Here is a 23,526-nt window from a genome sequence, read left to right as displayed (position 1 = left end):
CCAGCTTCTTGAGCCATCATCTACTGCCTCAAAGGAACATCAGCAGCTAACTGTACTGGAAGTGCAGAGCAGCTGGGACTTGGACAGGCGCTCCAATGAGGGCTGCACATGTCCCCAGTGGAGACTTACCCTGCTGCAACACAACTCCCGCCCCAATTTCATTTTTTAGACTGATGATCTTAGTTCTCTTCCATCTCCAAGTCTCAGTATCCTTACTTCACTGAGTTACAAACGTTATCCTGTCCTCCTCTGGTTTATTCTGCTGCTTCTAGAACTGTTTCCCACACAGTTCAGATCATAAAGTATTAGGGCTAGAACTTCCTAACAATATCAGGGGATATGGATAATAAATGCATTTAGGTTTTCCACAGTAAGATATATTTTCATCATGATGTATCCTTTACTGTTCCTCAACTTAACAACTTGATCCAACTGCTGCAAGGGTAAGAGTTTACCATTAATCATTTTTTAATACATTGCTTTATACTAAAAAGGATGTGGATTGGACATTTTGCCTAGTGGTTAAGACACTGGGTAGGATGCTGCCCACATCTCACACTGGAGTGCCTGGGTCTGACTCCTGGCTCTAGTCCCTGGGTTCAGCTCTCTGGTTATATGGACCCGAGGAGGCAGTGGTGATGTCTCATGTGAGTGGGTTCTTGCCATGAGACCTGGAGTGTTTCTGGTTTTGGCTTCCCTTTGCTTTTGGGGGCATCTGAAAATGAACTAGAGGATGGGAGCACTCTGTATTTCTACCTTCAAATAAAGTAATTTTTTAATAAGGAATGAAAAGCCAAAACTATTTTCTAGGTTTTACTATAACACAGCTGTAAACTTTAACTTCACATTTTCTCCTCTCAGGAATAATTGCTAGGGACAGTATTGTGGCACAGTAGCTTTAAGCCGCTGCCTATAATGTTAACATCTCATATGGGTACCAGTTTGAGACCCAGATGCTCCAGTTCCAAACTAGCTCCCTGCTAATGTGCATGGGAAGGAAGTGGAAGGTGGCTCCAGTACTTGGACCTTTGTCACCCATGTATGAGACCCAGATAGAGTGCTGGGCTCCTTGATTCAGCCCAGCCCAGCCCTGGCCATTGAGGCCATTTGGAGAGTGAACCAGCAAATATAAGATCTCTCTTTGTCTTCTCCTTTTTCTCTGTAATACTGTCTTTCAAATAAATCAATACATCTTTTTTAAAAGGAAGGGGGCACTTGGCCCACTGGTTAAGACACTACTTGCATGCACCTCATATTGGAGTGCCTCGGTGAGTCTCGTCTCTGGTCCCAAACCTACCTTCCTGATATATACGCTGGGAGACAGCAGGTGGTGATTCAAGCAGTTGAGTCCCTGACATCCAGGTAGGAGACCTGGACTGAGTCCCTGGCTCCAGCCTCAGCCACAGGTGTCATGAGCATTTAGGGAATGAACCAGTGGATGAGCATGCTCTCTCTCTGTACCTCTCAAATGAAAATTTTTTTAGGAGTGTATTTATCTGAAAGGCAGAGTCATGGAGACGAGGAGAGATACAGAGAGAGATCTTCCATCCACCGGTTCACCATATTCTGCCGCTTTCCCAGGCACATTAGCAGGGAGCTCGTTGGAAATGGAGCAGCCAGGACTCAAACCAGCACCCATATGGGATGCCGGCACTGCAGCTGGTAGCTTAACCAATTACACCAACATGCCCCAGAAAAGCAATGTTTCAATGTTTTTTTCTTTTTTAAAGAGTAATTGCTTAAGAGTTATGACCCAATAAAAGGTCATTCAACAGGTATGAAGTATGTGTAAGACACTGTTTCCAACTCATTCAGCTACTGTGTCTACCCTCTGTGTGAAATATAGGATTTACAAAATTTAAAACACATGAGTAAAGTCTAATTATTTCCATATATGAAATACTAAAATAAGATAGAAGTCTTAGCAAATATATAACTTCTGAAGTGACACTGTTCCTTTATAATTTTTGGCTGACTTTTCTAATACCTTATACATCTGAATCCTCCAGCATGTATTTTGAAAACTGATGTTCCAAGATTTAGTGGCTTCAGCTAAACAAACATGGATGCAGAAGAACCACCAGCAGCTTAGCCTAATGCTAGACACAATAAGCAATCTTCAATTCACCAGCATCCATTACTTTTTTAATATTTGGATCTCCTTGTTCTCTAACTGCCTTAGGCCAGGATACTTAACATAGTAATAACATTCATCTAAGGATATTCAAACAAAATCTAGGCTTAGCTAGAGAAAGTATATTGACTGATAATGGTGTCTGTCTGTCCTACAGTATCAAGAGATAAAGGCAACAAGGTACATGCATTTTCTGTTCCTAATCTGCTGGCCAGCAAACATTTGGTTCCAAAAGCCAAGATAGGCAGAGTACAGTATGTGAATCCCTGGTACAAACCTGAGAGAAAACGCAAGGGAGAAAAGAAACGGTCTTGAAGATAAGGAAAAGAAGAAGAGACGGTCAGAGAGGCCATAAAGGAGCATTAGCACTCCCGATTGATGGGTCTATTTCTGCCCATTCCTCATACTCCCACCTCTGACTAGCAAATCTTTTCCCCACCAGTATCAGTTACAGATCAGCGTGCTGATCATTCGTTCCCCTAAATGCCTCCTGATGGTTTCTGGGTAAACCTTCTATGGTCCATCTTTTTTTTTTTTTTTAAAGATTTTATTTATTTATTTGACAGGCAGAGTTAGACAGTGAGAGAGAGGAGACAGAGAGAAAGGTTTTCCCTCTGTTGGTTCACTCCCCAAGTGGCCGCGACGGCCAGAGCTGCACTGATCCAAAGCCAGGAGTCAGGTGCTTCTTCCCGATCTCCCACATGGGTGCAGGGGCCCAAGCACTTGGGCCATCTTCCACCTCTTTTCCAAGCCACAGCAGAGAGCTGGACTGGAAGAGGAGCAACTGGGACTAGAACCGGCACCCATATGGGATGCCGGCGTCGCAGGCGAAGGATTAACCTAGTGCACCAAGGCACCGGACCCCATGGTCCCTCTTAAAGGCCCTATTTGTTCCCCCAGAGCCTTCATCCCCATGACAACACATGCTTTGATGATTCCTATCCTCCTTGTCTTTCTGTTTTTAATTCAAAGAACCAAAAATCTTCAGACACAAGATGAAATCTTACTTTGCCCACATGGTTTGACAATGACATACCAGTAATGTACTACTTCTCTCTTTAAATAGTCCCCCTAAACCATGTAGCCATGAAAAGAGAATGATTAAGGTGGGGGTGGCATGCAAGTGTGGCCTAGGAGCTGACACCACTTGTAATGCCCATTTCCCCTATCAGAGGGACTACATTTGGGACCCAGCTCCACTCTCAACACACAGCTTGGGAAGCAGCAGTGATGGCTCAAACAGTCAGGTCCTTGCCAGCAGCATGAGACCTGGGCTGAGTTCCTGGCTCCCACATTTGGTCTGGCTCAGCCATAGCTGCTGGGGGCATTTGGGGAGTGAACCAGTAGATTGGAGCCTTTTTGTTGTTTTTCCCCCCTTTCCAATAAATAAATACACATAATTGGTGTCTACTAAAAAAACAAAATGCTCTAAGGAGTTTATAGGACACTTCAAATTGGAATAAACACTTCTGCCTTTTTAAGTTGTGACCTGGCTTTACTTTTAAAAATTTATTCATTTATTTGAAAGGCGGAATTAGAGAGAGGCAGAGAGAGAGAGAGAGAGAGAGAGGTCTTCCATCCACTGGTTCACTCCCCAAATGGCAGCAATGACCAGAGCTGGGCCGATCTGAAGCCAGGAACCAGGAGCTTCTTCCAGGTCTCCCACACGGGTGCAGGGGCCCAAGCACTTGGGCCATCCTCTACTGCTTTCCTAAGCCATAGCAGAGAGCTAGATCAGAAGTAGAGCAGCTTGGTCTCGAACTGGCACCCATATGGGGTGCTGGCACTGCAGGCGGCGGCTTTACCCATTACTCCACAGCGCTGGCCCGACACAGCTTTACTTTACCTGGCTTTTCTTCCTCCCCTTCAGCAAGCTTGCTTTTGGGAGGAGTTTCCCGTGTAGAATTCACAGCTCGACGAATTGGCATGGTGCTATCTTCCACCTTCTAAATAAGAAAAGATATGACAATAATCAAACATGTAATTAAAAAAATTTTCTCTTTCTCAAGGGGCCTAACTGGGTGTCAAAAGATGAAGAAGAATTCAAGTCGACTCCAAGATCTGATGCTCATTACTTTTAACAAGTTTTTTAAGTGAAATATGATTTTAGGAAGTAACTCTTTAAAAAATTTTTAGAAAAAATTCCAAGTGGAAACAAATAATTATACTTGATTTGGAATAAATTTAGAAGGTTGGAGGTTTTCTCAGGAATTGAGGGGAAAGGGAAGATGAAAAGAACTTTGTGTCCATTTCAGTTTTTCAGATTCACAACCTAGATGCCCCAAAGCAGGGAAAGGAACATGTACCAAGAAAGACCCAGCAGGGCCTGAAGGCAGGGATTGATCCGAGAGTGAGCTTCAAGAATGCGCCAGCCCCTACCTCACCTAACTTGTCCGCGTGGATCAGCTGAGCTCCTACTATAAGTGGGAGTGCCTTAGGATGGACGAGTTCACCTTGAGACGTATCAGTCGCCATTTAAAATAATTTCTAGGCCCGAGTACAGGTTACACTCTGAAGCCTCTGCTGTTAACCACAAGGATTTTTCCTAATGGTTTCAGTGTGGTGAAGAGTCAACCTAAAGCACAGAAAAGACCTGGTGTGAAGATTAACAGGAACAAAACTACACTAAAACGTCTAAATTCAATATACATCCAAAGGGGGGGGATAACTATAAAACTTATAGTTAAGTGACAGATGACTTAGTTATTATTCCAAAAGATAAAACCACTATCAAAACAGGGACTGTGTAAAGCAGCAACTAAGACAAACGCGTAAGCCACAGCAGCGGTTGCACCTTCCACATGAACAAAGGCAACAAGGACACGAGCGCTCGTGAGGAACCTGACCCCAGCACCTCCTCCTACCTCCGGGAACTCAGAAAGACAGGATAACGTTAGAGAATGAGTTAGTCCAATGATTAGTCAAAGATCACTTTACTAGAGAGGCTTCTGTTATTACTGTTCTCAAAGGGGTCAGGAAAACTAATTGTTATCTTAACTCTGAGAATTTGTTCTTCTCTATTAAGGGAAAACATAACAGACAAAAATATACTGCTGAAGAACATGAAATTCTAAGAGCCTGCAGACCTAGAGAAGTAAACTTAGACCACCACCTACTAAAACAGAATTAAGCGTCAAAGAACTTATGTCAGATTCTTAATATAAGCAAAAATAGTACATAAGAACATAAATATTTGAAGATAAAATCCTTGTAAGTCACTCAAATTACTCTGATCATTAAATGCTTCCTCCTCACACACAAACAAGTTATCTGGAAAGCAATGCTATTTTATAGTAAAAATGCCTCAATATAATAAAATGATCATTTATGTGTTTAGATATCTATGCTAAGTAACAGAGTTGGAAATGACATACTAGTCATTCAATTCCTTTAAGTTCAAACCCTAAGACTTTAAGAGCTCTCAACTTCTCAGGTTAATAGTCCCAAATACAACAACTAGGACAGTATCAAAAAATTAATAGAGAATGCTATCATATTTCCAGCAAAAATCTTTTTATGTACATCAAGAACAATTCCAGACTTGAGTTAAGATTGTATAGCCCACTAAAATTTATTATCAACAGGGAATTAGGAAATCATGAACATTTAAAATTAACTATTTAAAAAAATGTGAAAGGTTCATGTAGCACATGATTTCAAGAAACTGTAAGACACAGAGGCCAGCGTTGTGGCCCAGCAGGTCAAGCTGCAGCCCGTGACATTGACACCACACAAGGGCCTACATCCCGCTGCTCCACTTCTGAACCAGCTCCCTGCTAATGCACCTGAGAGCAGCAGATGTGCCAGGTACTTGGGCCCCTGCCACCCATGTGGAAGACCTTCACGGAGTCCCAGACTTCTGATTTCGTCCTGGCCCAGGCCCAGCTGTTGCAGCCATTTGGGGAGTGAAATAGCAGATGGAAGATATCTCCTGTCTCTCCCCCTCTAATTCTGCCTTTAAAAAAAATATGGGCGCCAGTTTGTGTCCTGGCTCCTGTACTTCTGATCCAGCTTCCTGCTAATGGCCTGGGAAAAGCAACAGAAGATGGCCTAAGTGCTTGGGAACCCTGCTACCCTCCAGGGAAACCCAGAAGAAACTCCAGGCTCCTGGCTTCAGCCTGATCCAGCCCTGGCCATTGCAGTCACCTGAGAAATGAACCAGCACATGGAAGATATTTTCTCTGTCTCTCTCAGCAAATGGAAGATCTCTGTCTCTGTCTTTCCCTCTCACTCTGTAACTCAAATAAAAATAAATAAATCTTAAAAAGAAATGAAAACAGCTGGTTTATGATCTGTGAAAAGAAAGCCAAGTTGATCTAACAGCATTATCTAGGTTTCTGAAAACTAAAAATCCATCTTGGGATAATCTGAATACATAAACCTGCTTATTCATTCAACAAGGACTTATAATGTTCTTCTTGATAGTTAAAAAAATCTGAGCAAATCTGATTTTTTTACATGCAAACACTATACAGAAGTAAAATACCACAATCAAGTTAAGTGACACCACTAATGAATTCATTAGCTAAATTCATGTTTATTAATTCATGGTAACACCATCTAGGTTGAAAATGCTACCAGTACCACCCACAAAATCCTAATCACAAATGTCTTTAAAAAAATACTTTCACAGAAAAGCATGTTGTGGCACAACAGGGTAAACTGTAACTTAGGACGGTTCAAGTACTGGCTACTTCGTTTTCAATCTAGTTTCTTGCTAATGCTTCTGGAAAGCAGCAAAATGATGGCTCAAGTCTTGAGTCCCTGACACCCATGTGGGAGTTGGGATGCAGCTACTGGCTCTAGGCCTAGACCTGGCCCAGCCCCAGCTGTTGAAGCTATTTGGAGAGTGAACCAGCGGATGGAGTATCTCTTTCTGTTCCTCCTTCTCAGTCACTCTTTCAAATACATAAATCTGAAATAGTAAAAAAAAAAAGTGGCTGATACTGTGGCGTACCGGGTAAAGTGGGCGCCAGTTCAAGTTCCGGCTGCTCCTCTTCTGATTCAGCTAGGAAAGCAGTAGAAGATGGCCCAAGTGCTTGGGCCCCTGCACCCACATGGGAGAGAATCAGAAGAGGCTCCTGGCTCCAGATCAGTGCAGCTCAGGCCGCTGCAGCCAACTGCGGAGTGAACCAGCAGATGGAAGATCTCTGTCTCTGTCTCTCTCTACAAAGTCCTAAAAACGTGTCAGAACTTTTTCACTTAATTCTGTACTTATTTCTCAAAATTCAAACAAATGGTTTTAAAAGTAAACTACTAGGCTGGCACCGTGGCTCATTAGGCTAATCTTCTGTCTTGTGGAGCCGGCACACCGGGTTCTAGTCCCGGTCGGGGCGCCGGATTCTGTCCCGGTTGCCCCTCTTCCAGGCCAGCTCTCTGTGGCCAGGGAGTGCAGTGGAGGATGACCCGAGTGCTTGGGCCCTGCACCCCATGGGAGAGCAGGATAAGTACCTGGCTCCTGCTATCGGATCAGCGTGGTGCGCCGGCCGCAGCGCACTGGCCGCGGCGGCCATTGGAGGGTGAACCAATGGCAAAGGAAGACCTTCCTCTCTGTCTCTCTCACTGTCCACTCTGCCTGTCCAAAAAAAAAAAAAAGTAAACTACTAGGCCGGCGCCGCGGCTCACTTGGCTAATCCTCCACCTGCAGCGCTGGCACCCGGGGTTCTAGTCCCAGTTGCTCCTCTTCCAGTCCAGCTCTCTGCTGTGGCCCGGGAGTGCGGTGGAGGACGGCCCAGGTCCTTGGGCCCTGCACACGCATGGGAGACTAGGAGGAAGCACCTGGCTCCTGGCTTCAGATTGGCACAGTGCGCCAGCTGCAACCCGCTGGCTGTAGCGGCCACTTGGGGGGTGAACCAACGGAAAAGGAAGACCTTTCTCTCTGTCTCTCTAACTCTGCCTGTCAAAAAAAAAAAAAAAAAGTAAACTACTCAATGTCAAAGTGATAAAACTGAAAGTAAAAACGGGGTGGGGGGAGGTTTGCGGTGCTGTGGTGTTGCCATAAAGCCACTGCCTGCGGTGCCGGCATCCCATATGGGTGCCGGTTCAAGTCCTGGCTGCTCTACTTCCAATCCAGCTCTCTGCTTGGCCTGGGAAAGCAGAAGATGGCCCAAGTCCTTGGAGACTTGGAGAGACCTGGAAGAAGCTCCAAGCTCCTGGCTCCTGGCTTCGGATCAGTGCAGCTCGGGCAGTTGCGGCCAATTGGGGAGTGAACCAGCGGATAGATGACTCTCTCTCTGCTTAGGCCTCTCTGTAGCTCAAGTAAAAAGAATTTTAAAAAAACAAACAAAACACAGGGGATCAATAGGTTCATGGTCCATAAAGATACCAGACTTACTTAATTTAAGAACAAGATAAGCTGGCGCCGCGGCTCAATAGGCTAATCCTCCACCTAGCGGCGCTTCACACGGGGTTCTAGTCCCGGTCGGGGCGCCGGATTCTGTCCCGGTTGCCCCTCTTCCAGGCCAGCTCTCTGCTGTGGCCCGGGAAGGCAGTGGAGGATGGCCCAAGTGCTTGGGCCCTGCACCCCATGGGAGACCAGGATAAGCACCTGGCTCCTGCCTTCGGATCAGCGCGGTGCGCCAGCCGCAGCAGGCCAGCTGTGGAGGCCATTGGAGGGTGAACCAACGGCAAAAAGGAAGACCTTTCTCTCTGTCTCTCTCACTATCCACTCAGCCTGTCAAAAAAAAAAAAAAAAAAAGGTGGTTTGCCACTTTTCCTGGCTGCATCCACCAAAAACAACTCACAATACCCCTTCTGCTCCCTCTAAATCAGTCCTTACTGCACTAACCTCACTGTCCACTTCTCCATCCATTGCTTCTCTTGGCTCCACACACACACTTTTTGGCTCTTCCAAAGTGCTCTCCTCATCCTTGTCTCCAGGGGCCTGCACTCACTGTTCTCTTAAGCCAGAACCCTTTTTTCCCTGGGTTTCTGCCCAATGTCACCCCCTGGGGAAGGCTATCCATCTGTAAGTTTCTTAGGTGGGGAATGCCACCCTGCAGGCCCTGAGAGGTCGCAAAACCAGCTGGTCTGCCTCCACCAAGGCAACCGTCCACAGCAGGCTGGTTGTCAAGCTGGTAAGTCTGAATGGCTGCAAATGTTTTTATAAATGTCCAAAAAGGCCCTTGGCCAGAAAAAAGTTCCCCACCTGTGCTCAGCACTTACTACCACCCGAACTTCAATATGCACGTGTCTGTTTACTGTGTCTCTCCCAGTGAAAGGTAAACACTCTTAGGAATGGGACTTTAACCCACAGTTGCATTCAGAACAGTGTGGAACGCACAGTGGGTGCAAGACAAGTATTTATGGAAAACAAAGCTTAATAAACACTAACATCTCATAGTATGTCCTACTGATGCAGCATGAGGATCCTTCAAAAAGTTCATAGAAAATGGGATTAAAAGTATAACTTTACTTTGGTGCAAAAAGTTCTTGTAATTCATGGAAAATATGTATTATGAAAAAGATACACATGGAATTAAATAATTTTTGCACCAAAACAAACCACTTTTAGTTCTATTTTTCCACAAATTTTAAGCATCCTCAAGGCTGGCACTGTGGCATAATGGGTAAAGCGGCCACCTGCGATGCCTGCATTCCATACAGGCGCTGCTCCACTTCCGATCCAGCTCCCTGCTAATGTACCTGGAAAAGCAGTGGAATGTGCCCCCCTGCATGGGCCCCTGCACCCAAGCTGAAGCCTCTGATGAGGCTCCTGACTTCAGTCTGGCCCAGCTCCAGGTGTTGTGGCCATTTGGGGAGTAAACCGACAGATGGAAGCTCTAACTCTGCCTTTCAAATCAGTAAAATAAATCTTAAAAAAAAAAAAAAAAATTTTAGGCATCCTCATCAAGGGTTAAACACTAAAACCTGGTCACCTGGCAGGAGAAGTGTTTGCCTCAGCCCTGAGCTTCCCTCTAGCACTCTTCCCTCACAGGTCAGTGGGCTACTGAACACTCCGGACAGAGCTAACGGCACTCATCAGCCGCTCTGCACTTCACCCAGACCTGCAGCAGGGACCCCTTCCCTGCCGCCACTCGGTGAGCGAGGAAAGATCAGGCGTGGAACAGGCACTCGGCACACATTTCCCCACACGGAGGAGTAGGCAAAAGCGAATTCTGTTTTTCACCCAGGTCCCGCGATGTGCCAAGAACAAATACTCCGCGCTTCCTTGTTGTCTGTGCGGTCCCCCCGTAGTCATGGTCGGTGGGTTGCGTGTTTTTTTAACTTCATGTTAAATTAACAATGCAAAGATCTGCTTTTGGCAAGGGAAATGCTTAAACAGTTTAAATGCAGGCAATAAAGAAAGGACCGTTGAAGCTGAGCGTCCCACACTTCAGTTTCACTCCTGCACGGTAAGAAACGCACTATATAAAGAAACAGCTTAACGACGTACTGCAGGTACGGGCACCCTAACCAGCACCTGGGGAAAGCCGTTTGCTAGTTCACCATGGCACACCCGGAGCGCACCCCACGGACCCCTCACGCACGAACCCTCCGCTGCGCTGCGCTCCGCGGGGCCCTTCCTCCCGCTCCTGTCCCGGGGGTGAGGCCGACGGCTCTAGGCGGTCCCTCCCCGCAAGAATCAGCGGGCCCCGCTCGAGTCAAGACCTTCCTCGAAGCACCCACGGCCAGCCAGCCGACTCCCGACGCCCACGCCGCCTCCAGGCGCCCAGCAAGCTTAGACACGACGCCGCCCCACGAGCGCCTTGGGAAACGCGACACACAGCACACCGCACTGGCGCGAACGAGCCGGGCAGCGGTGGACGCCAGCGCTCGGCGAGGCGCGGGGGAGCTCGGCCTTCTCGCCGCCGGGGCGCCCCGGTCAGCAGCCGAGAGCCGGGGCCGCACACCCCGCGCCCGCCCCCCGGCCCGCGCGCAGGCCCCGGCTCCCCCCGCACCGCGCCGGCCCCACCGCCTCGCAGACATCCCCACGGAGCACCGACCCCGGCTCTGCGGAACTACGGGGCGGCCAAGCCCAACGCTGCCTGCCCGACCGCAGCAGGCAGAGCGCGGCGAAACAAAGCGGCGAGGCAGCGAGCGGCAGCGCTACGGGGCCGGCAGCGGGAGCAGCCGCGAGGCGGGCGGCGGCCGCGGCCGGGCCCGGGCGAGGTGACAGCTCGGGGCCCGCCCCGGCGGCGCGAGACGCGGCGGCGGGCCCCGGCGCTCCGCACACTCACCACTGGGAGCTCCGTAATGGCGGCGGCGGGGGCGGAGAACCCGGGGGGGCGGGCCCGCGGCAGCCACTCACCGCCGCCGGCATCTTTCGAACCGGCTCCGAAAACCGCTGAGGGCGTGGGGTGAGGGGAGGGCGCGGGGCGACGACGGGCCGCGGCGGCCCCCGGCGCATGCGCGCGCGCGCAGCCAATCCGGGCGCGGCGCAGGACGCCGACGCAGGCGCGCTGGGACGCAAGGGGGCGCACGGCCAGGGAAGACCTCCCCCGCCTCCCCCAACTCCAAACAAAACAAGGGCGGGAGCGCGCGCCGGAGGGCCCCGGAGGAGGCGTCCACGAGAGGGGCAGGGGGCTAGGTCGCAGGGGGGGAGCGGGGCGGAGCGGCCCGGGCAGGCAGACAAAAGGCGCCACCTCCCGGGACGCGGGCGCCCCGCCCCCTCCTCCCGGGGAGTGGCGGCGGCGGCGGCGGCGCCCCGGGCGAGCGGCCTCCGCCACTCGCCTTCGGGGCCCAGCGAGCCCGCGCCCGCTCCCCGCCCGCCTGATCCGTCCTGCGTTACCTCTGCGCTCCCCCCTTGCTGGCGCCCGCGTCCCGCACGGCCTCCCGGCGCCGCTCCTGCCACCGCTTGCCGCCTCCGCTCCGCTGTCCTCCAGGCCCGGCCGCCGAGCTCTGCCGCCCCGCCCCCCTGCCCGCGGCCCCGCGCGCGGGCGCGCGCCCGCCCGGCCCCGCCCCCCGCGCGCGCCCACGCGGACGGAGCGCGCGGGACCTGGCTCCCCGGCCGGGCGCGCGGGGGCGCGAGGGGGCGCTCGTGGGGACGGGCGAGCGCGGGCCGCGGCGGGGTGCGGCCGCGCGTTCCGGCAACTTTGCCTGCTCCCCGGGCCCTGCGCGAGCCCACGGAGGCGTCTCCCGCCGTCGGGAAGCGCACGCCGCGCGTGGGAGGGCCGCACGGCCCGCAGCGGCGCCCCACAGGGTTCCCGGCGGGGCCGAGGGTGGCCTCGCTGCGCTGCCCTACGGAAACCGGGGCTGCGTCGTCCCGGCGGAGTTGGACAGTTCGGCAAGACTCGGTGGAGAGGCGCCGGGTCTTGGGTTTTTGTTGTGTTTGGAGGGGCGGCGGCGGCGGGTCGAGCGCCCCGGGGAACAGCGTGGCTCGCTGAAGTGCAGGCGCCGGACCCCTCGCCCGGCTCCAGCTCGGCGGTCTCCCCGGTTCACGTCAGACACCCCCCCCCCCCCCCCGCCGCCGAAGGCTCCTCCCGCGGTGTCCCTACGAACGTGGTGGCTCCCCCAGGCCCGCTGGCGCTCCGCCGTCAGGTTGAGCGGGGGTGAGCACCCTGTTCCGTTCCTCAAGGTAATAGATCGCAGACATCTAGTGTTTGTTTTTTTTTTTCCAGTTATTTATTTGAAAGGCAGAGAGACCGAGATCTCCCGTTTGCCCGCTCATCCCGGCAACAGCGAGGCCAGGAGCCCAGAACTACACGGGTCTCCCTGAGGGTGGCAAGGACCTGAGTCCTGGCGCCGTCACCTGCCGCCGCCCAAGGTCTTCAGCAGGAAGCTGGATCGCAGCTGAGGAGCCGGGACTCAGCGCTCCAGGATGGACGCAGCTGCCCAGAGCAGTGGCTTGACCTCCGCCCCACGCCACTCACGCTGCTCCCTTTGTTCTTAAGACTATCCCGGGTTTATGTATCCACAAGCTTAAAACATCCTTTCTTTCTTTTTTTTTTTTAATGCTGCCATTTTTTTTAATAAGATTTATTTATTTGAAAGTCAGAATTACACAGAGAGAGGAGAGGCAGAGAGAGAGAGAGAGAGGTCTTCCATCCGATGGTTCACTCCCCACATGGCCGCAAGGGCTTCCCGCAAGGGCTTCTTCCAGGTCTCCCACATGGGTGCAGGGACCCAAGCACGTGGGCCATCTTCTGCTTTCCCAGACCACAGCAGAGAGCTGGATTGGAAGAGGAGCAGCTGGGAATAGAACCGGCACCCGTATGGGATGCTGGCGCTTCAGGCCAGGACGTTAACCCGCTGAGCCACAGACATCCTGTTTTTTCCTAAAATGTCTTTAGTCCACTGTCATACAAGATGCTGGCCCGCATCAGAGCAAACTGGGAGGTTTTTGCATTGTGGTCTAGCAGGTTAAGCGGCTGCCTGGAATGTGAGCACACCCCACTTGGGCACCAGTTACAATCCCGGGTGTCCACTTCTGATCCAGCTCCCTGCTAATGCACCCGGGAAGGCAGCAGAAGATGGCCCAAGCGCTTGGGCCCCTGCCACCCACATGGGAGACCCAGATTGAATTCTGGGCTCCTGGCTTTGGCCTTGAGCTCTAGATGTTGTGGGCGTTGAGGGGTAAACCGAGCAGATGGAAGATCTCTCTCCACCCGTGTTTCTGCCTTTATACATGAATCTGTTGTTACATTAATAACAATTTTTAAAAGCTTTAAAAAATTGTATTCTGCTGTTCACAACATGTATACCCAAGAAGGAAAAACCCTGAAGCAAAATACTCATGCATGCACACCCCATAAAACCCCGCACCAAAGCTACCACACCACTGGAAGACAGAAGCTATGGCCAGCGTCGTGGCCCGGTGTGCTCATCTGCCACCTGCGACACCTACAACCAGTGAGCAGCCGCTGCAGTCCCGGAGCTCCACTTCCGATCCAGCTCTCTGCTGTGGCCTGGGAGAGCAGCGGAAGATGGCCCAAGTCCTTGGGCCCCTGCACCTGCATGGGAGACCTGGAAGAAGCTCCTGACTCCTGGCTTCAGCCTGGCCCAGCCTCGATGTTGCAGCCATTTGGGGAGTGAACCAGCGGATAGAAGATCTCTCTCTCTCTCTCTCTCTCTCTCTGTATAACTTGTCTTTCAAGTAAAATAAATAAATAAATAAAAAAGCTGTAACCTTCCTACTTTTAAAGTGATTTGAAACTTATCGTACGTGTCTGTTGATTGAAACAGTTTAGCTCTGTGCAGTAATACGTGCAGTTTTGATGTTTGTACCTAGCCGTATCCCACGGCAGTTTGGCTTCTCCGTTTATCTCACCCGGCGGCTTTGAGCTATCCTAGTGAAAGTGCCACTCGGCTGTGTGTTGTGACAGATACGTGACGATCGCTGTGCCTTCACGGAAAGGTAAGCAGCGCTTCGTCCTCCGCACTGATGGGGCACTGCTGTCGCTCTGGGGCCGAGGCTGCCCTCAAAGGTGGGCGTCGGCAGGAGAAGACCCTCGGGCTCACAGACACCCCTCACTCCTATTGAAGTTCCACCACTCCCATTGATTGTGTTGCTTTATTCTATTCCATAGCACTTTTTTTTTTTTTTTAAGATTTACTTATTTATTTGAAAGATTTACACAGAGAAAAAGAGAGGCGGGGCGGGGGAGGGGTCTTCCATCTGCTGGTTCACTTGCCAATTGGCTGCAATGGCCAGAGCTGCACTGATCCGAAGCCAGGAGCCAGGAGCCAGGAGCTTCCTCCAGGTCTCTCACATGGGTACAGGGGCCCAAGGACTTGGGCCATCTTCCACTACCTTCCCAAGCTATGGCAGAGAGCTGGATCAGAAGAGAAGCAGCTGGGACTCGAACTGGCACCCATATGGGATGCCAGCACTGCAGGCAGTGGCTTTACCCACTGTACCATAGCACTGGCCCTCCCGTAGCACTTTTAGAGTGAGCATCAAAAAGTTGTGGCTTTAACCTCTTGGCATTTGACAGGGATCGGAGCAGCAAGAGTCCTTGGTGTCTGACCGGGAGAGGAGCTTCAGGGAGAGAGAAGTGAAAGTGGGGCTGCCTGTGATGACGTCACAATTCCTCCCCAGGCCGCCCATCCAGAACCTATCTAGGGAGCCCCAGAAACATGAGGAAGCACACAGGTTTTTAAACTAGAAAAACAAATGTTAGTAAGTCCTCACAATGTAACTGCCTAATTTTCAACCAAAACACCCGCTTTTTTTTTTTTTTTTTAATTTTTTGCCAGGCAGAGTTAGACTGAGAGAGAGAGAGAGAGAGAGAGAGAGAGTTATAGACAGGGAGAGAGAGACAGACAGAAAGGTCTTCCTTCCGTTGGTTCACTCCCCTAATGGCCGCCACAGCCAGCACTGCGCTGATCTGAAGCCAGGAGCCAGGTGCTTCCTCCTGGTCTCCCATGTGGGTGCAGGGCCCAAGCACTTGGGCCATCCTCCACTGCACTCCCGGGCATTCCTCCACTGCACTCCCGGGCCACAGCAGAGAGCTGGACTGGAAGAGGAGCAACCGGGACTAGTACCCAGCACCCCAACTGGGACTAGAACCCGGGGTGCCAGCACCGCAGGCGGAGGATTAGCCAAGTGAGCCACGGCGCCGGCCAACACCCACTTTCTTAGAAGCCAAGTCCCTGCTTAAACTTCAGTACTTGGCAAGCTTTGCAGATTTCCTGGCCAGTGATCATGGGAATCGGTGAACCAGGTAGTGTGGCTTTTTGGTGTTGGTCTTGGTTTTGGTGTTTTTCTCTTCTTGCTATCCTTCTATTCTACAGGTGTGGGATTCTGTTGGTAAAAGGTCTTGTTTTGCCTAGAGAAGCAACCTAGGTGACTTCAGTGTGTTGGGCTTCAGGATGGAAAAAGTTGCAGATTCTTAGGAATGTTCCAGACCGGAGCTCTTGGCTTGGAGGCAGCGGCTGAGCACTGAAACGCATGAGGGACTCTTCAAACAGTTCGTGGGAATGCATATGATGAAAACACCGGGCACGGATTTCACGTTGTTGGCGCCTGTATAAATGCAGCTTTGGGTTTCGTTTTGCACAAACTCTTTGAAGTCCCCTCAACATGTACCTCTTTTACTCATAGTCCACCTTGTGTCAACAAGAGAGGTTTGAAGAACAATTTTTTTACGGATGTTTGTTTTCACCCACTAGAGAGAGTTGGGGTGGCGGGGGGAGAGATCTTCTACCCCTTTGTTCAGCAACAGCGAGGGCTGGGCCGGCCCGGAGCCAGGAGCTCAGAACTCCATCTGGGTCTCCTCCGTGGTGACGGGGGCCCAGGCACTGGAGGCCACTGCGGCTGCCTCCCAGGAAGCACCAGCAGAAAGCTGTGGGACTCGAATCGGTTCCCCGATACTGCATGTGGGCGTCCCCAGTGGCGGCTTACAGCGAAGAGTAACTGACGAGCTGATGGGAGAGACAGTTTTTGTTCCTGTGGACCAGGGATCACAGCTGCGGGATTGGGATGTCATGCGGAAGTAAGCAAAACCAGGGCTGGGTTGTGTCGCCTTCGGAATGTGTGGTCTCGGCAGGGTTGGGGCTGCAGGTCACTCTTAGTCTATGGGACCTGAGAAGGGTTGGCAAGAGAGTTGCCGCGTGAGGCACGTGCCTCCCTGACACTTCATACCCCTGAGCCACAAGTGGAGGCCGAGAACGAGGTTTACTGTGACTCCCCCGCCCGCCGGGGTTTCTCCTCTTGTTTGCAGGGTGGCAGAGGCCACGACACTGGAAGCCGTGTCCCCAGGTCCTCCCTGCCAGTGGTGCGTCTCCCTCTCTCCACTGGCAGCAGCAGCCCCTTTGAAACTGTTTCTTGGCTGGCGCCACGGCTCACTAGGCTAATCCTCCGCCTTGCGGCGCCAGCACACCGGGTTCTAGTCCCGGTTGGGGCGCCGGATTCTGTCCCGGTTGCCCCTCTTCCAGGCCAGCTCTCTGCTGTGGCCCGGGAGTGCAGTGGAGGATGGCCCAGGTGCTTGGGCCCTGCACCCCATGGGAGACCAGGATAAGTACCTGGCTCCTGCCATCGGATCAGCGCGGTGCGCCAGCCGCAGTGCACCGGCCGCGGCAGCCATTGGAGGGTGAAGCAATGGCAAAAGGAAGACCTTTCTCTCTGTCTGATCCGATGGCAGGAGCCAGGTACTTCTCCTGGTCTCCCATGGGGTGCAGGGCCCAAGTACTTGGGCCATCCTCCACTGCACTCCCTGGCCACAGCAGAGAGCTGGCCTGGAAGAGGGGCAACCGGGACAGAATCCGGCGCCCCAACCGGGACTAGAACCCGGTGTGCTGGCGCCGCAAGGCGGAGGATTAGCCTAGTGATTAGCCTCAACTCTTAACCTGAGGGGGTCTGAAAGATGGGCCAAGTGTTTACTCTCATTTTCAAGATAAGGGTTGTAAAATGTTTGTTTTCATCTGCTTGAAACTGAGTGAGAGAGAGAGAGAGAGAGAGAGATCTACCATACACTGCTTTACCCCTAAATGGCCACAACAGCCAGGGCTCAGCCGGCTGAAGCCAGGAGCCAGGAAGTCCGCCCACATGGGTAGCACAAAACCAAGCGCGTGGGCCATCATCTGCTGCCTCCTGGTGCATTAGCAGGGAGCTGAACCAGAAGCCGCAGAGCTGGCACTTGGATATGGGACGCAGGTTCCCAAGTGTCGGCTTGACTCAGCGTTGCAATGGGTCTTTAGTTTGTGGCATTTGATCTATTGGGCAGAGAGATAATTCTGCCCTGCAGGGGACGAATACATTTGGAAATGTTACGACAGTGTCTTTCAGTGGGGAACAGAATCGAGAAACAAGATAACCAAGGCACTTAGCCCTGCCACTCCAGGGAAAGCCATAAGACTCGCTTTCAAGCCCGTTTTCAAGTCTGATTCTGGGACTGATGTCTTTCCTCTCTTGTCAGTGCCAGAGCATTTAGCTAGATCGAAAAGATCCTTTTTGGCCAGATGTAGTAAAACGCGGAACTTGCCTCCTTGTGTTCTGACCGTGTAACCTGAAGTCAGTGTGCCAACAGCTGCTTTGCTCTCGTCCGGCTCCCACCTGGGGCTTCATGGGCAGTCTCTGCGGTCGGGCCTGGGGTGATGGCCAGAGGTGACCGGGAGGGTCAGCGCAGTGAGCCCCGGAGGGACTAAGGTCCTGACTTCGCCACTGTGGGGAGCTTGGGGGTGAGTGGGAGGCGGAAATGTCAGCTGTTCAACCTGGAAAAGTCCCAGCAAACCGAGTTGGCCCCCCAGCATCTTTTCTTTGCAGATTTGGGGAAGTTTGAGAAGTGTAAAGGGGACGGATTTTTTTCCCAACAAAATCTAGCAGTTAAAGGAAAACTTGAGTCTGAAACAGTGATCAGAAACAAGGATTATAAAATTTTATTTATTTATTTATTTAGAGATCCAAAAAGATCTTATTCTTTTATAAAACAAAGTAAAATTGCATAGCGATGAAGAAATTGGTTTGGAGTCTTATTTATTCATTTTCATTTTATTTGAAAACTGGAGACAGACAGAGATCTTCCATCTGCTAGTTCACTCCCAAATGCAACAGCCGGGGCTGGATCGCCTAGGCCATAGCCAGGAGGCCTGGAACTCAAGCCAGGAGTCCGGATTTCAGTCCAGGACTCCCACATGGCTGACAGGGACCCAGGTACTTGAGCTGTGTCTCTTGCTGCTTCCCCAGGGTGTACAGTAGCAGGAAGCTGGGTTTGGAAATGGAACCGGACTCAGACCCAGGCACTCCAATATGGGGCGCAAGCAGCACAAGTCTAAACCACTGTGGGTTCCTTTCTTTTTTTTTTTAAGATTTATTTTATTTATTTGAAAGAGAGTTACAGAGAGTTGAACAGCTGGAGAAAGAGAGGTCTTCCATCTGCTGGCTCACACCCCAAATGACCGCAATGGCCGGAGCTGAGCTGATCCGAAGCCAGGAGCCAGGAGCTTCTTCCAGGTCTCCCACGTGGGTGCAGGGGCCCGAGGACTTGGGCCATCTCTTACTGCTTTCCCAGGCCACAGCAGAGAACTGAATTGGAAATGGAGCAGCTGGGACTCGAACTGGTGCCCACAGGGGATGCGGGCACTGCAGGCTGGGGCTTTAACTTGCTGTGCCACAGCACTGGCCCCTCTTTTTTGAAAAACATACATTTATTTATTTATTTATTTATTTGAAATGCAGCATTACAGAGAGAGAAGGAGAAACAGAGAAAAAGATCTTCCATCCGCTGGCTTACTCCCCAAATGGCAGTAACAAAGCCAGGACCCAGGAGCTTCTTCTGGGTCTCCCTCGTGGGCGGGAGGGGCCCAGCCACTTGGGCCATCTTTTGCTGGTTTTTCAGATCATCAGCAGGGAGCTGGATGGGAAGTGCAGCAGCCGGGACACGAGCTGGCGCCCATGTGGATGGTGGCACTGCAGTCGTTAGCTTATTGCTCTGTCATACGGCAGCCCTCACTGTGTATTCTTTTTTAGGGGAAAGCGTGGACGCAGTCCCCCACGACCACACATTCTGCAGCCGAGTTTCCCACGTTTGGGGAAATCGCAGGGTCGGCACAGCCAGAGTGCAGCGGACGAGCCTGGCCCTGGGGAGCACCTTCGTGGTGGCGGTGTCGCTCCTGCCAGGTAAGCGTCGCTGCGCGTTCTTACAACACTTGCAACAAGCCTGCAGGAGCTTCAACACCCAGGAGCAGAATTCCTGAGAGTCACGTGTATCGGGGCCAAGATTATGAGTTCAGCTTTTTAATTGACATCTTTTTTTTTAAGATCTTTTTTTATTTATTTGGAAGTTACAGAGAGAGCGAGCGAGAGTGAGAGAGACAGAGAGATAGAGAGGTCTTCTATCCTCTGGTTTACTCCACAGATGGCCGCAATGGCTGGAGCTGAGCTCATCCGAAGCCAGGAGCCAGGAGCTTCTTCCAGGTCTCCTATGCGGGTGCAGGGTCCCAAGGGCTTGGGCCATCTTCTTCTGCTTTCCTAGGCCATAGCTGAGAGCTGGATCGGAAGAAGAGCAGCTGGGACTAGAACCGGCGCCCATATGGGATGCTGGCACCGCAGGCAGTGGCTTCACCCGCTACACCACAGTGTTGGCCCCTTAAATTGACATCTTTTTTTTTTTTTTCTTGACAGGAAGAGTGGACAGTGAGAGAGAGAGAGACAGAGAGAAAGGTCTTCCTTTTGCCGTTGGTTCACCCTCCAATGGCCGCCGTGGCCGGTGCGCTGCGGCCGGCACACCGCACTGATCCGAAGGCAGGAGCCAGGTGCTTCTCCTGGTCTCCCATGGGGTGCAGGGCCCAAGGACCTGGGCCATCCTCCACTGCACTCCCGGGCCACAGCAGAGAGCTGGCTTGGAAGAGGGGCAACCAGGACAGAATCCGGCGCCCCGACCGGGACTAGAACCTGGTGTGCCGGCGCCGCAAGGCAGAGGATTAGCCTATTGAGCCGCGGTGCCGGCCTTAAATTGACATCTCTATTGGTGATGCCCCTCCTATTCCCAACAAAGATGCTTTGTCAAATTTAACACAATTTCCATGACTGCTTTATATCCTGCTTGTCTATAAACCAGCAAGCAATCTCCCTTGACATAGCTGGGTCACTGCCCAAAGTGGTGGCGTTGCCAACAGTGGGAACAAGGCCAGGGCTGCACGTGACACAGTGGGCATCTCTAAGTATCTGGTACTTTCAGGAGTAAATGAGAGTTTTGTAGCGAAAACTCGTCATGTTCTTCCTAGACAGGGCACCGCACAGCTTGAGAAGGGCGCAGGGGATTTTGGGAGGCCTCACTGAGCCCTGGGAACAGCCCCTGGCCCCAGCTCTGTTAGAGTCAGCAAGGCACTAGGTTAGCGGTTCAGATGCAGATTAAACACCAGCGTCCTGCACGAGGAGCGCTGGCCTTGGTCCCAGGTCCTGCTGCTGACTCCAGCTTCCTACTAACATGGACGCTGGGAGGCCGTGCTGGTGGTTCAGCGGTGGAGCCCCTGCCACCCGCGTGGACTGAGCTCCCGTGGCTGTGGGCATCTGGGGAGTGAACCAGAAGATGGGAGCTGTCAAATTAGAAAAACAAAAACACAAACCAAAAGACAAAACAGAAGACCGAGTCTTCAGAGTATACCAGGAAAATAAAAACGCAAACACACTTGAACAATACAGAGAACATTAAAGAAAAGTGGTCAGACAAACCATGGCCTCTCTTGGGTGCGGAGCGTCCAGCCTGTGAGATCTTCCGGTCTGGCCCTGCCAAGGCGACCGCCGGCAGAACTTGAAAGTTTGGACATTTGGAGCAGGCTAATTTTTCAGTTGATAATTTTGCATGGCCGCTGAGGATGGTACCGTTCTCACATGGCCTTTGACAGAGAGACAGTCCCCACCCTGCAGGGAGGGAAGGCTCACTGTGCATAAAGCGGGGCGGAGAAAGAACGAGGGGCCACAGGGGAGACACTGGCTGCTCCACGTGGCCTCCTTGGGTAGCCCCACGGGGTGGATGGTGTCACGATTACAGCGTGGAAACTCCTTTAAATAACCCAGGCAAGGCTACGCTCCCGGCTGTGATCAGTGCAGCTCCAGGGCCTGTCCGCTTCCCCCGCCAAAGTGTGGAATGGAGACTGTCGCTTGGGGAAGTCGTTTCCGGAAGCATGGCCTCCAAGCTCGAGTCTCAGCTCTGACGGTTACCAGGCAGGTGACTTCCGTGGCACTTGGGCCCTGCTCGGTGCCACCTTCTGTGTCACAAGCTGGTGCGGAGACCACGTTAGAAGCTGCCTTGCACCGCTTAGCAAATTCGTTTACAAAGGGTCTGAACACGTGACCAGTGTGTCGTGGATACTGCGCCACGGGAAGGGCTGTTTCTGTTACGTAGCAGACATCAAAAGCCTAAAGCACCCCTTATGCTCAGTTAGCTTTTTTTTTCTTTTCTTTCTCTCTCTCTTTTTTTTTTTTTTTTTTTTTTTGACAGGCAGAGTGGACAGTGTGAGAGACAGAGAGAAAGGTCTTCCTTTACCGTTGGTTCACCCTCCAATGGCCGCCGCGGCCAGCACACCGTGTTGATCCGAAGCCAGGAGCCAGGTGCTTCTCTTGGTCTCCCATGCAGGTGGAGGAACCAAGCACTTGGACCATCCTCCACTGCACTCCCTGGCCACAGCAGAGAGCTGGCCTGGAAGAGGAGCAACCGGGACTAGAACCTGGTGCCCATATGGGATGCTGGTGGCGCAGGCGGAGGATTAACCTAGTGCTCCATGGTGCCGGCCCCAAGGAGATACCTTCTCTCTGCTGGTTCACTCCCCCAAATGGCCCTAATAGCCAGGGCTGGGCCAGGCCAAAACCAGCAGCCAGGAATCCATCTGGGTTTCCCAGCAGGTGGCAGACTCAAACACTTGAGCCATCACCTGCTGTTCCCCAGGCAGCTTAGCAGAGAGCTGGATTGGAAGTGGAGCATCTGGGACCCACACTGGCACTCCAATAGAGGATGCGGGCACTCCAAGTGGCAGCTCAGCCAGCTGTGCCGCAACACCTGCTCCAAAATGTATTTTTAAAAATCTGAAAATAGGCCGGCATTGTGGTGTAGCAAGTAAAGCTGCCGTCAGCAGTGCCAGCATTCCTTACGGATGCTGGTTTGAGTCCCGGCTGCTCCACTTACAATCCAACTCACTGCTAATGTGCCTGGGAAAGCAACAGAAGACGGTCCAAGTCCTTGGGCCCCTGCACCACGTGGGAGACCCAGAAGAAGCTCCTGGCTCCTGGTTTCAGATCAGCACAGCTCCAGCAGTTGCAGCCATTTGGAGAGTGAACCAGCGGATAAAAGACCTCTCTCTCTCTCTCTCTCTCTCTTTCTCTCTCTGTCTCTCTGTCTCTCCCTCCTTCTCTCTGTAACTCTGCCTTTCAAGTAAATAATTTTTTTAAAAAATCTGAAAATATAAGTCAGATTTCACCAAAGTGGCCTTGCTGTGGGGAGATGGTTCATAAGCAGGGGTCGCACCTCCCCCCGACCCTGGAATCCCACCTGTGAAGGATGAGCCCTTCCCAGCTTGCACCTGGGTCCTGGGGGGCAGTACCATGTGACCGCTCCCCTTTTGAAGTTAATAAGAAGCCTGGTGAAGGGGAGGGGGCTCTTCTTCTCTCTCTCCACCTCATGGACCCAGGACGAGCAGAGCAGGGTATGAAACTCCCCTTTTTAACCTTTTTTTTTAGCCCACTCTCCCAAAATGAAGCCCTCGTGTGCCTGTGTATTTGTCTCACTTTCTAAATCAACCTCATCATAATGCATGCCTGTACTTAGAATTCTTCTCTATGTAAAAGGCAAGAGCCTGGAATATTAATTTAGGCCAATATTAACCTGGCCCAAGACAGTCTCCACTCTGGGTCATATTAGGATCTTGTGGGGAAATTAAAAGGAAAACACCTGATACCCACGTTTATTCCCAGGATTGGAACTAGGTAGTGGGGGATGGAGCCCCAGGACCTGTACTTTTTTTAAAAAAAGATTTATTTTATTTATTTGAAAGATAGAGAGAGAGGTAGAGTCAGAGAG

The 23,526-nt window shown here is 51.9% G+C and overlaps 1 protein-coding gene and 1 non-coding gene across 13 annotated transcripts in view; both read right to left on the bottom strand.

Moving 5' to 3' along the window:
• The window catches only part of HP1BP3 (heterochromatin protein 1 binding protein 3), a 45,578-nt gene extending 33,577 nt beyond the window's left edge, over positions 1-12,001 (bottom strand). For 2 of the 12 annotated variants that reach the window (XR_011390865.1, XM_051840032.2), the window contains exons 1-3: positions 11,865-12,001; positions 4,514-4,709; positions 3,981-4,080 (exon numbers count right to left, since the gene is read on the bottom strand). Coding sequence is in view for 10 of the 12 variants with exons in the window: in XM_051840032.2 (XP_051695992.2) it covers positions 3,981-4,080; positions 4,514-4,609 (196 nt within the window). In the remaining 2 variants the exon portion in view is untranslated. Of the gene's footprint in view, positions 1-3,980; positions 4,081-4,513; positions 4,710-6,280; positions 6,556-7,091; positions 8,828-8,921; positions 9,963-11,079; positions 11,105-11,313; positions 11,515-11,864 lie in introns of those variants that run through there. The other 10 variants (XR_011390866.1, XM_051840036.2, XM_070079196.1 and 7 more) reach the window with 9 other exon arrangements.
• Positions 12,002-19,478: 7,477 nt separating this feature from the next.
• Positions 19,479-19,639, bottom strand: LOC127493887 (U1 spliceosomal RNA). The gene has a single exon (XR_007924424.1). It is a non-coding gene; the product is annotated as a U1 spliceosomal RNA (small nuclear RNA).
• Positions 19,640-23,526: the final 3,887 nt, after the last annotated feature.

Source organism: Oryctolagus cuniculus, chromosome 7 (assembly GCF_964237555.1).
Source record: "Oryctolagus cuniculus chromosome 7, mOryCun1.1, whole genome shotgun sequence".
Lineage (NCBI taxonomy): Eukaryota > Metazoa > Chordata > Mammalia > Lagomorpha > Leporidae > Oryctolagus > Oryctolagus cuniculus.
The sequence above is the reverse complement of the archived record's forward strand: the minus strand, read 5'-3'. Positions and strand labels throughout refer to the sequence as shown.